The sequence below is a fragment of the Thamnophis sirtalis genome, unplaced genomic scaffold, assembly GCF_051295495.1.
Source record: "Thamnophis sirtalis isolate CommonGarterSnake01/CBP01778 unplaced genomic scaffold, rThaSir2_p1.2 scaffold_2, whole genome shotgun sequence".
Lineage (NCBI taxonomy): Eukaryota > Metazoa > Chordata > Lepidosauria > Squamata > Natricidae > Thamnophis > Thamnophis sirtalis.
In genome coordinates, this window is record NW_028261382.1 from 174134889 (window position 1) to 174147645 (window position 12757).

The 12757-nt window shown below is 41.8% G+C and overlaps 1 protein-coding gene across 1 annotated transcript in view; it reads left to right on the forward strand.

The window, feature by feature from the left end:
- The window catches only part of SLC22A23 (solute carrier family 22 member 23), a 101094-nt gene that overhangs the window by 18765 nt on the left and 69572 nt on the right, over positions 1 to 12757 (forward strand). The window contains exon 2 of the mRNA XM_087707526.1: positions 11700 to 11803. Within this exon, the coding sequence (XP_087563652.1) occupies positions 11700 to 11803 (104 nt within the window). The remainder of the gene's footprint in view (positions 1 to 11699; positions 11804 to 12757) is intronic.

Sequence of the window (12757 nt, forward strand, 5' to 3'; positions counted from 1 at the left end):
GGCTCCAACCTAGGTTTATGGAGAAACTTCCTGATGATGAAGATAATTAATCAATGGGATGGCTTGCCTCCAGAAGTTGTGGATGCTTCATCACTGGTGGTTTTTAAGAAGAGATTCAACAACCGTTTGTCCAGAATGGTATAAGGTCTCCTGCCTGAGCAGGGGATTGTCTAGAAGAGCTTCAACATCCCTTCCAACTCTTGTTATTCTACACTCTGTAAGCAAGTCAGGTAATGAAATATCCACAAGGAATTAACCAAATTCAAAGAGCACCAAGGACTTCGCAGTTATTGAAAACTATCCAATTCTAGCTAATTTGACAAACCATGATCAAGGACAGTGTGACTTCTGCCGCTGCTTAAGACAGACCTGTAAAACGTTAAGATAATCTAAGGGCACCTCTTTAAACGTAAAACACGTGATGCAAAAATAGAAGCTATAATTAAAACAATAAAGTCATCTAATATTGAAGGAAATCTATTTTTTGTTTATTGATTGAGTCCAGAATGGACAACAGGGCAGATCAGCAATTCTAAATAACTTTTTTGTGAACTTTTGGCTGTGATGCTTCTGTCCTGTATATTTCTGTCTTGTTAAAGTAGTCTCTAGCTTTCTATTTCTCTATTAACGGGAAACAGGACTGCAACATGGCTTTTAATCCTAGAGGACAGACCCTAAAAGGAGAGTACAAAAAGTTTACAATGCACATTAAAAAAGGATAGGACTTTTTTGGCCACTGCCTCTTTTCTTTTAACCCTTCCTGAATCCAAGCAAAACTTGAGCAATTGGGTGTAAAGCAGTGTTTGCCCCACTTCCTGTGGTCTAAATCAAGAAATACACTGAGATAATGGGCATAGTTCACCGCCTAGTCCAAGCTGAATCTTGAATCAGGCATGTGTGAATAGGTTTCCCAATATTTTCAGCATCGGCATTGTTTATGGAAGGCCTATTTAAAATATAAATGCTGAATGTAGAGAATCTTCAAATATGACAAGTTTTCAGAAGAATCTTTCATCCTTGTCAGAACTACCATTTATTCTCAGTAAAAAGTACTATATTTTTAAGAACCAGTAGTTTATGGTAATTCCTTTGGGAATGGCACTTTTCTGGATAAGATGAATGGCTTTTGTGCAGCTGCCTTTATATCTCTCAGTTATTTTATTGTCTTGAAATATTCTTCCGAGCATCTCATTGAAATTATGTTCACCACAAATGGTAAATTTTGTGGCTGTTAAAAGCTCCAGAACGCTGAAAATACCATTCTGTATTTACCACCAGACACTGGATTATATGGAATGGACCAAGAATTCCTTGGCCTTTGGGGTGGTTTTTAATCTCTTCACTTCCAACATTCCTTTATTCAGTCATATATATATATGTGTGTGTGTGTGTGTGTGTGTATGTTTGTGTGTGTGTGTGTGTGTTGTATTTGTGCTGATAAATAAATAAAGGGAGACTAGTATAGATCTATTTCAAGCTATTTAGCTCTCATCAGCTAGCCATACCCTTACTGGGATTCGAACCTGTGCTGTATTACATCTTAGGCAGAAGTCTTAACCATTAAGCCACAGGTCCTCCTCCTTATCAGCTTAAACCAGGGGTAGTAGGTATATATTTAGTGTCACAACCCCTGGTATGCCCCAATTATGGGAGGAAACTAACTGCTTCCATTCTCTGTCCATCGGCTCGTCACAAGAGACCATCCAGACAGAAACCCAATATTTTTATGGAAGCAGTTAGCATACATACATACATACATACATACATACATTGCAAAAAACACATTTCCTTTTTGAGATGGGTCCATGAAGAATAAAGAATAGGAGGAATTGAATGTAGATTTACTACTATTTTCCTGGGACTTCTGTTTTTATGGAGAGGATGTGCAGATGGATGCTGGCTACCATATATCCTGATTGATTGATTGATTAATATGCCATCAAGTAGTTTTTCAACTCCTAGCAATCACATAAGTAGATTTTATCCATGATTCTGAATTGATGTCTTTGTCATTGTCTAAGCGATCATATTTCTCCAGCATTGTCCTTTATTGATGCTGCCCAATATTGCTGCTTCCTTAAACTGGGCAGTTGAGATGTCCTTCACACCTAAGGTCACCTTGTTAGGAATATACACTCTTGGCATAGGCTAGCAATGTTCTTCACTAATTCAGCCCAGGAACAGTCTCCCAGCAAAATGAGGCAGCAATATTATGCGGAACATAATATTTTTAGTAATGACCATTTACCCATCACAAACTGTCCTGGATTCCTGATTATTGCATTTTGCATGTATGCCAGTGAGACTTGGACTGCATACAGGAGGCATGCTAGGAAATTAAACCGCTTCCACATCACCTGTCTCTGTAAAATATTGAGGATCCAGTGCAGTGGTGAAATTCATTTTCATGATGAAGGTGTGTGTTAACCGTGACCCGTCAAAAGCGGGTTCCACAAAAGCGCGGTCGACGAAATCGCGTATGTGACGTCATCACAACGCGACGAAAAAGATCGAAAAATTGAAATAAAAATTAAATTACAGCAAGCCGATTCACATAAAGGTAAGGGTTAGGTTAAGGGTTAGGGTTAGGGTTAGGTTAAGGGTTAGGGTTAGGGTTAGAGCGTTAGCGTTACGTTTAGCGTTAGGTTAAGGGTTAGCGTTAGGTTTTTCGTTACGTTAAGGGTTAGGGTTAGGTTTAGGGTTAGGTTAAGGGTTAGGTTTAGGTTTAGGGTTAGGTTTGGGGGGGTTAGGGGAAGGTTTTAGCTTTATTTTTACATTTTTTGATCTTTTTCGATCTTTTCCGTCGCGCTGTGATGACGTCACATACGCGTTTTCGTCGACCGCGATTTTGTCCTCCGCGGTTTTGTGGTAGAACCTGTGTTAACATGTCAAGGCCCTGTTGAAAGACTCTGCATTCAAATATCTGGACTGAAAACATCCTTCTGCCTTTTCAGTGCTAAAGCTTTGTGGTCAGGGAAGTTCCTTCAGGTACTGTGTTATGAACTGTAACACCAATTTATATTATTCGGAGTGACAGAATGTCAGAATGTTAGCTTAGCTTAGTAAATTAGTTTGCCCGATCAATCAATAATATGCAATGGCAACCGACTTCAGTTTTGGCTCAGCTGGTTTATAGCCACTGAAAAACAAGAGAATATGTAGGAATCACAATCCTGGGGGACTATACTATTATAGGATATGCCATGCATAATAATAAATGGTTATCCAGAGGTAGCCGTCAAGTTTAATGAGCATTCCTTCCACTGTATGTATACACCAGGGGTGGGTTCCTGCCAGTTCTAACCTCTTCCATAGAAGAGGTTCCACAAATCTACCCTGCCATTTAGAACCGGTTCCAGCTCTCTACTCCCACCCATCCGCACCGTGGTTGCCCCACCCATCGCTCAATGATTGGCTGGCTCACCAATCGCCCCGCCCACCTCAAAGAGTCCTATCTAAACCTTAAAAGTCTTATAGCTGTCAAGTTTGAATACCCCTGGGGGGGGGTTCTAAAGGGTTAGGGGTGCAAGGGTCTTGTAACTTGACAGCTTTAAGACTTGCACACTTCAATGCCAGAGTTCCTGAGCCAACATGACAGGAGAAGGAATTCTGGGAGTTGAAGTCCACAAGCCTTAAAGCTGTCAAGTTTGAACACCCCTGGGGTTTCTTTTCTAAAGGGTTAGGGGTGCAAGGGTCTTGCAACTTGACAGCTTTAAGACTTGGGTGCTTCAAATGCCAGAGTTTCTGAGCCAACATAATTAACTAGGCTTGAAAAACAATTAAGGAAAAATAGGGGGAAAAAACCCTCAACTCTTGGATTCAGGCTATAAGGGGAAAAAAGGTAACAAAACATTTAGGAAGCATTTCCTGACAGTGCAGCATACTGTTGAGAAGGGAACTGGCTGTCTTGGAAGCTGATTAAATATCCTCCTTTAAGTTTTCAAACCAAAGTTCATGCCAAGTTGGATAGGAAGTTCTCCAACTGGACAGATGTAGGGGATTCCTAGAAGCTTGGCCCTCTCTGATCCTAGTAACCTCCAGCTGGACAATCCCGAAGATGCTTTTCCAAAAGGCAACTGGACTTTCTTGCCTTTTTTTTCTGAACTAAAGAGGTTTCTTGGATGAGAAGCTAAATATTTTCAAGGAGAAACTCAAGGAAGTCCAGTTGACTTTAAGAAAAGCACATTTGGGAGAACCATGACCTAGATCAGTGTTTCTCAACCTTGGCAACTTGAAGATGTCTGGACTTCAACTCCCAGAATTCCCCAGCCATGCTGGCTGGGGAATTCTGGGAGTTGAAGTCCAGACATCTTCAAGTTGCCAAGGTTGAGAAACACTGACCTAGATTATTGAGAATCTCCTTAGACTTCCACCTGGACAAGCCTCCATCCAAGCTAATGATCTGCTTTTAAGAATGTGAGCAAATATAATTACATGTAATTATATAGGCACACTTGGGGCAGGGTGGAGAATTACTGCCCACACAATGTACATAAAGCAGTGGTGCATTTATTTAAGAACAAAGATGTTGGCATCTGCTCGTGAATCGGTTCCTCCAGATGAATCCATAAAAGGCCTTTTTCATGGCTTTACTTTTTCAAAATATTCTACACAGTAGCTGAAGCATCAATTAACAATTGAGCTCTTTTCACTTAAAAAGGTGTAAATGTAAGATTTGACACTCCTTTGGTGGTGAGAATAGCAGAGCGCAGCATGCCTGTCATTCTTACCAATGGGACTGCCTGACCTGACATTCTTGGGAATATTATTTGTCCCAAAGAGTATAAAAAAAATAAAGGAGAAGAAATACAAAGACCTATCTTTGGCCTCCTCCGTATTCCATCTGCCAGTCAGTGCCGACTGGCGACTACTCGGAGGAGAGCCTTCTCTGTTGCGGCTCCGACACTATGGAACAATCTCCCCGTGGAGATTCGTACCCTCACCACCGTCCAGGCCTTCCGCACAGCCCTCAAGAACTGGCTAGCCCGTCAGGCCTGGGGATAATCTTATTTTTGCCCCTCCCGAATGCTGAGTGAATGTTGAGTTTTATTGTCTAATTTACTTTGTGCACATTTCTTTTTGGTATTGTCCTACACTCCCCTTCCTTTTTTGATTGTAAGCCGCCCTGAGTCCCCTCAGGGAAAAGGGCGGCCTATAAATAAATAAATCTACAAATCTACAAATCTATCTATCTAAAGCAAATTAGTACCAGTAGAAGTAGGTGCCATCATGGGTGCAATTCTAAAACACCTGGACCCCACTTGAACATTGACAAAACCTCCATCAGTCAATTGTAAAAGGCAACTTCACTCGGAACAGCTAACATTCTGCAACAGGTTCACCGACAAATGCGCGCTTGACAAAAGCGCGGCGACAAAACCGCGGCGACAAAACCACGAGGTCGAAATCACGCCGACTAACGAGCACAGAAGCGCGCCGACAACAGCGCGCCGACAAAAGCACACCTTCAACAAAGAACTAATAACAACCTAATAACCCTAACCCTAACCCCAAACCTAACCCTAAACCTAACCCTGAACCTAACTCTGAACCTAACCCTGAACCTAACCCTAAACCTGGTTCTGACAAGTGTCGTCGGCATCTTCATATCCGGTCACATGGGTGGCAAGCCACTCCCATCCAGTCACATGGGTGGCAAGCCACTCCCACAAAGGAGGCAACACCCACAGAGTAGGTTTGAACAATTTTTGAAACCCTCCACTTTCCTGGGTAAACCAGAGGATTGGTGAGGATACTGGGAGAAGTCTAGAAAATGGGAAACATTGCAAACTATTGCTTTGCTAGTACACTGTCACACTCAAGATGGATCTCAGAATTATTTAGATTGACCTACGGATGAGTTTTGAGCCTGATGATATGACTGCTGAATGTTTGGATGTTGTGGCTGTGGTGCCTTCAAAATCTGGTAGAGAAGCATTGCTTGCAAAAGGAGCTATTAATTAGTAAGGCTGATCACTGTATCTTCAAATATTTTAGAATTTAAAACTAGCTTTTCCCAACTTGATAGTCTCTAAGTATGTGCAGAATGCAGCCGCGCGAGCGATCATGGGTGCACCTCGGTTCACCCACGTAACACCTATCCTCCGCGAGCTGCACTGGCTGCCTATTGGTCTCCGGATACGCTTCAAGGCGCTAGTCGTCACTTATATAGCCCTTCATGGTATTGGGCCTGGGTACTTGAGAGACCGCCTGCTGCCAATTACCTCCTCTAGACCGATTCGATCCCACAGATTAGGCCTCCTCCGAATTCCATCCGCCGGCCAGTGTCGACTGGCGACTACCTGGAGGAGAGCCTTCTCTGTGGCTGCTCCGACCCTCTGGAACGAGCTCCCCGTGGGGATTCAAACCCTCACCACCCTCCAGGCCTTCCGCAAAGCCCTTAAAACCTGGCTGTTCAGACAGGCCTGGGGCGGAAGAACTATTGCCCCCGTCTTGAATTGGTATGACTGTTGTGCATTTGAAATTATGTATTGTTTTTGTGTTGTTTTAATTTTATGTTTGTATCCCCCTTCCCTGGTTGAGTTGTGAGCCGCCCTGAGTCCCCTTCGGGGGAAAAGGGCGGCATATAAATAAAATCAACATTCAACATTCAAGTAGGATGTAACTTCAAGTCAACACATTTCTAGGCTGTTGGGCCATTCTTCCTGGAGACTCGGGTTGTTGCAGTGCCATGAAAGCAGCAGGTTAGGAAACAGGGAATTAGGAGATTAAAATTATGTCCTTTTAGTTAGATAAAGTAGAAAGGCATTGGAGAGAAGAATTTCTGAGTGAAAGGTTGGAAATTAACTCTGGCTTTCCATTCTGCCCAAATAACTGGAATGGAGTCTGTTACTTTGTAGTAATTGATAAAATAATGTTCCAAATAATATTTCTAAATAATGAAAACAAGATCGGGCTTTTCAAAAGTATGTGGGACAGTTGCCTGATTCACGTACATCTTGTCAAGATGGCTTGGGGGGTAGGGAAAGAAATACGCTTTCAATGTTCCAGAACAATTTGATATTCATAATCTGGTGCTTTATTGGGCAGATTATCTGTTTCAGTGTTGGGTTTCAATTTATTTTACTACCGGTTTGCTCATACGGGTGCACTCACATGCTGGTGCGCCATTTCTGTGCATGCGCAGAAGTGTCCAGGAGGGTGGACGGAGCCTCCCGCCACCGCCACTATCAGTTTGCCCCGATCCGGGGCAAACCGGCAGAAACCAACCTCTGATCTGTTTGTACCTGATGGAAAGAGAACAAGAATTTAAATAGTAATCATCATCTTGACATTTACATTTGTTCCAGTGGTGGGTTTCAAAAAATGTTGGAACCTACTCTGTGGGTGTGGCCTCCTTTGTGGGAGTGGCTTGCCGGCCATGTCTTCTCTCTCTCTCTCTCTCTCTCTCTCTCTCTCTCTCTCTCTCTCTCTCTCTCTCTCTCTCTCTTTCCTTCCTTTTGTCTCTCTGTCCCTTTTTCCTTTTTTTTCTTTATCTCTCTCTCACTTTTTCTTTCTTTTTTTCTTTTTTCTTTATTTATTTCTTCCTTTCTTTCTCTCTCTCTCTCTCTCTCTTTCCTTCCTTTTGTCTCTCTGTCCCTTTTTCCTTTTTTTCTTTATCTCTCTCTCTCACTTTTTCTTTCTTTTTTCTTTTTTATTTATTTATTTATTTATTTCTCTTCTCTCTCTCTCTCTCTCTCTCTCTCTCTCTCTCTCTCTTTCCTTCCTTTTGTCTCTCTGTCCCTTTTTCCTTTTTTTCTTTATCTCTCTCTCTCACTTTTTCTTTCTTTTTTTCTTTTTTATTTATTTATTTATTTATTTCTCTTTCTCTCTCTCTCTCTCTCTCTTTCCTTCCTTTTGTCTCTCTGTCCCTTTTCCCTTTTTTTCTTTATCTCTCTCTCTCACTTTTTCTTTCTTTTTTCTTTTTTCTTTATTTATTTCTTCCTTTCTTTCTCTTTCTCTCTCTTTCTCTCTCTCTCTCTCTTTCCTTCCTTTTGTCTCTCTGTCCCTTTTTCCTTTTTTTCTTTATCTCTCTCTCACTTTTTCTTTCTTTTTTTTCTTTATTTATTTCTTCCTTCCTTTCTTTCTCTTTCTTTCTTTCTTTCTTTCCCTCCCTCCCTCCCTCCCTCCCTCCCTCCCTCTCGCTCTCTCTCTCTCTCTGTGGTGGGTTTCAAAAATTTTTGGAACCTCTTCTGTAGGTGTGGCCTGCTTTCTGGTGGAACCTCTTCTAACCAGTTCGGTAGACTTGACAAACCGGTTCTAACGAACTGGTGTGAACTGGTAGGAACCCACCTCTGATTTGTTCCCTATATTGGACACAACATGTGCAGAAGCGCCTAGGTGGGTGGGAGGAGCCTCCTGCCGCCGCCACTACGAGTTCACCCGAACCAGGCCAAACTGGGCCAAACCTAGGAGCAACTCACCTCTGATGTGCATCCTTCCTCACCTTCTCTTGCACCGTCCCCACCTGACAGCTGCCACCTCTGCTTGCTTGTGAGTCGCCTAGGAATCGCAATTTTCTGCTAGCTTCCCCGTTGAGTTGGCTGTGGGAAGCCAGCAGGGAGTCACCTTCCCTAACAACTGTGGGATTTTGTTAGCCATAGCAACTGGAACGTCAGGGAATGCCATCACTAAGCGATGCTTTTGTGCTGTAACTCAGTGGAGCAGCACATGTGCAGACGTTACGACAGTGTTTTGTTCTATCTAGAGCCGTGATGGGCAAGCTATGGCAGGTGTGCCTGAGATGGCACGCAGAGCCCTTCCTGTGGGGACGTGCACCATCATCGCCCCAGTTCAGCCAGCCGGTTGCCGGTTTCTGGCGCTCCGGCGTGCGTGCACATCCTGCCAAAAAGGACCAGAGCCAAACAGCTCATCTTTTGCGCATGGCTTGAATCCTCTCTGAGGAACCCTTTATCTGTTGATGAACTTCCTTCGCGAAGAAAACTGCGGTTAGATTGTTCTTGCCATGAAAGAAAGCTTTTGTGGAGAAATCTAGGAAATCCAGTTTGTTGTGGTTTAGCCACCCTGTCTCATGACGCAGCGGCGAACACGCCTGCGAGCTAGCAGATGTGCCGCGGAAATATTATCTCAACAAAGGGATCAGATGCTAGTGCTCTTGTCTGTATTCCTGCCTGCCCGTTTTGTCCGACGGGCCTTCTCTCTAAACAGTTCATTGAAGAGATTTGGATAATGGGGCAGTTTGTTGTGTTTGTTTATTGTGTGGTGGTTTGGTTGAACAGCTTTCACGAGATGTGCAATGAAGGTTTTTCATAGCAGGGACTCAAGCACCCCATTCTCCCAAAACGATTCATGGGTTTCTAAAGGACCAATTGTTTTTACTGACATTTAATGAAAGACAGGGCAGGGTTAGTATCTACTTTGGTTGGCATTGATGCGACATAAAATCCACCGCAGCTCATTTTCCCTGAGATTTCTGCTTGTGTTAGTTAATCTAGTTAATTTCCCCCTTCTTCCCCTTGTGACGTGGGAACACTGAAAATAGTTCCTACCGAATTATTGGTTCCCTGAACTTCCCTTGCTGCTTAGCCTAAAAGATTACTAAACAACTAGGATTTTTGAGACATCCTGAAGGAAGGATAATTAAACAACTTCACTTAAATATGTCTCTTCTGTCTGAGCTGATCGGTCCGAAAGAGCTTCCAGAATTTAAAAAAAAAAATTGATATAAATCTCCTTGAATGCAATGGTGATTAAATTCAAGATTTGTTTTGCGTTAAATATTTAGTCAAAGAAATGCTTTTAGACTGCTTCCTTGTAGATACTGTGGGAAGTGATCACCCAGCCCTCTCCCAGAAAAAAATGAAATATCCCCTAGGAAATATCGAAAAGGCAGAATGTTTCTCTGGATGTGAAAAGAAGCATGTTTTAAAAGACAGAATAGTTGCCTGTAGCTTCCTGCCTACCCCCCACTTTGTCAATAGGCCCATTAAGACTAGCCAGGCTAGCCCACTTTACATAATAAAGACTTCAGCAGCAGCTACAGAAAGACATGATAATATTGGCCTTTTACTCAGGTCTCCACATGGCATCTGAGAACTCATACCTGGATTCAAAACAGCCCAGAGAGTTGCCCCTGCATGGCCCCATGGGAGTATGACAACCAATCAGAATACATTTCTTACACAGGAACAGGAAACAGAGAGGTGGGACTAAACAGGGTATAAAAAGCCTAGCAAGCCCCTCCCTCAGCCCTTCTCTTCTTCTCCACCAACATTGAAGCATGTGATCACCTTTTCTGTTCAGGAACTCAAGCCACGTGGTCCTGTCCACCATTAAAACCATCTTTCCAAGCAGCCTCCATGTCTCCAGTGTCTTTTCCCCCCACTTGGAGCCGAACCCAGAAGGACATTTCTTTCAACAATACTATAATATTTATTTAAATGACTCAGAGATGTGAAACTATCCTTAAGTCGTTAATAGCGCAAACTGAAATTCTTCCCATTTTCTTCAAGGGTGAAGACTAACTGTAGAAGATTTAGTCTACAGAAAGGACATTTTATCCAGCCATTTCATGTTACTGGATATATATACAAGCTTCCCAGAACTCTTAACAGCTTAACAATAACTCTTCCTTCTCTGATTACAGATGATCTGGCCAAACCTCTGCTAATACTTGCTCTGAATACAGAAAAATAATACGGTTGTTTACCATTCGTTTTCATGACCTTAGATATCGACCTCCAACAAAGAACACAAAAAAAATTGAGTTCCGGGTGCTGTTTTAAAGAGCCATTAGAATATTTCCTTATGGGGAAAAGAAAAGGGCAAACAGCGTGATGGAAGTAAACTAATAAATTAGTTCAGTAGACAAAGGAAGCACTTCTTTTTGGCACAAGCTAGTGCCAAAAGCAGACCATGTTAGTCAATACATCATCTGCTTTTAAAAAAAATAGACAGATTCATTATTGAGACGTTTGCCACAGAAGATCTCCATATTCAGAGAATATATGTCAAAACTCTGAATTGCCAGAGGGAAGAAAGAGGGAATGACTAGAATTGTAAAATCTTTTTTTATATATAAATTTTTATTTTTATTACACAGACAACACATACAGACAACGATTTTAAAAAAAGCATCATCCCATAGAGCATGTCGTTTGGTTACAGGTGTTTTAGCATCCATATTCTCGAATAACATTTACCATCACAGATTTTTCGTCTAGTATAACTAAATACCTCACTTTCACTGTACAGTATATGTTCAATTACGATTAGTAATTGCATTGGAGCAGTGGGGAGGAGACAAGGGAGTTGTTCCTGGATGCCCAGCATCGAAGAGCTAATAGGCATCAGGAACAGTTGCGCAGTTACAGGAGGTAATTGCACTCAGCTGGTGGTAATTAGGCTCCTCTCCAGACTATAAAAAGACTGCTTGTGCACACGTCCCTTTTGCAGAAGTCAACGCAGGAACTAATGTTGGAGAACATGATTGTGAGCTTGGCAGGCTGGATTGCTGCCACGGCTTATCTGTGCTGGATTGTTGCCAAGGACCTGTCGTTCTGTTAATTAAATGCCGTAACTTATCTTTGACTCAGAGTGTGTTGGAGTGGGACGAGGGGGGTCAGAACAGAGGACTACCTGTGCTAGACAGTTATATGTGATTTTGCTCCAAGTATATGAAAATAACCCTATCCACTTTAAATGCATCATCTTTCTTTCTTTCTTTTTGTTTCTTTTAGTGGGATCTGGTCTGTGACTCTGCCTGGAAAGTTCACATTGCGAAGTTTTCTCTGCTTGTAGGATTAATCTTTGGCTACCTAATAACAGGATGTATAGCTGATTGGTAAGTTTAACTAAAACCTCTACAAAATTACTTTCTATGAGGAAATGACATTTTCTCACCTCCGGTGATGTTTAAATTTCAATGGAATTTCTGTAATATAATTTTAGAAGGGGAGAAGGGATAATAAATTCATTTGCAATTGCGAATAAGATCAAAAGTAATTTCTTTAACTATCTTTTTCTTCTTCTCATTCTCTAATTGGTTCTGCACATTTTCCTAACTGGTTTATATATATATATCTTTTACATCTAACTTTTATCAATATAAGAATCTTCAGTAAAGTTTATGCACGCATACACAAGCACAGTGTTTCACAAATGGCTTGCCGTTGATTGGTATTGTTGCTGTGCTAAATAAAGTAATTTTTAAAAAAATAAAAGAAGGCATTTGAGATAATAAGGATGGCTTGAATTAAAGCTATTTTCAGCCCCATTTTATGTTGAAATTCAGCTTCCAATATCTCCCAGCTATTGAGGTAGTTTAGAGAAAACGACAGGACTTCTTACCTAAAATATTCTATCCCTGTAAGGAATTTTAATGCAGTTAAATATTTATTTCTGAGCCGAGGTGGCTCAGTGGTTAAATGCAGCACTGCAGGCTACTTCAGCTGACTGCAAGTTCAGCAGTTCGGCGGTTCAAACCTCACCGGCTCAGGGTTGACTCAGCCTTCCATCCTTCCGAGGTGGGTAAAATGAGGACCCGGATTGTTGTTGGGGGCGATATGCTGACTCTGTAAACCACTTAGAGAGGGCTGAAAGCCCTATGAAGCGGTATATAAGTCTAACTGCTATTGCTATTGCTATTTCACTATAGCCACTGACTTCATTGCTAGTAAGAAAAGAACTAGGAATTTGTAGGTAAAATTGAAGTGAAACATCCAATAATAAAGAATTAAACAAGAGATTACTTTCATTCTTAAATTTAGAAAAGCACACAATAAAAAACTTTCATTCT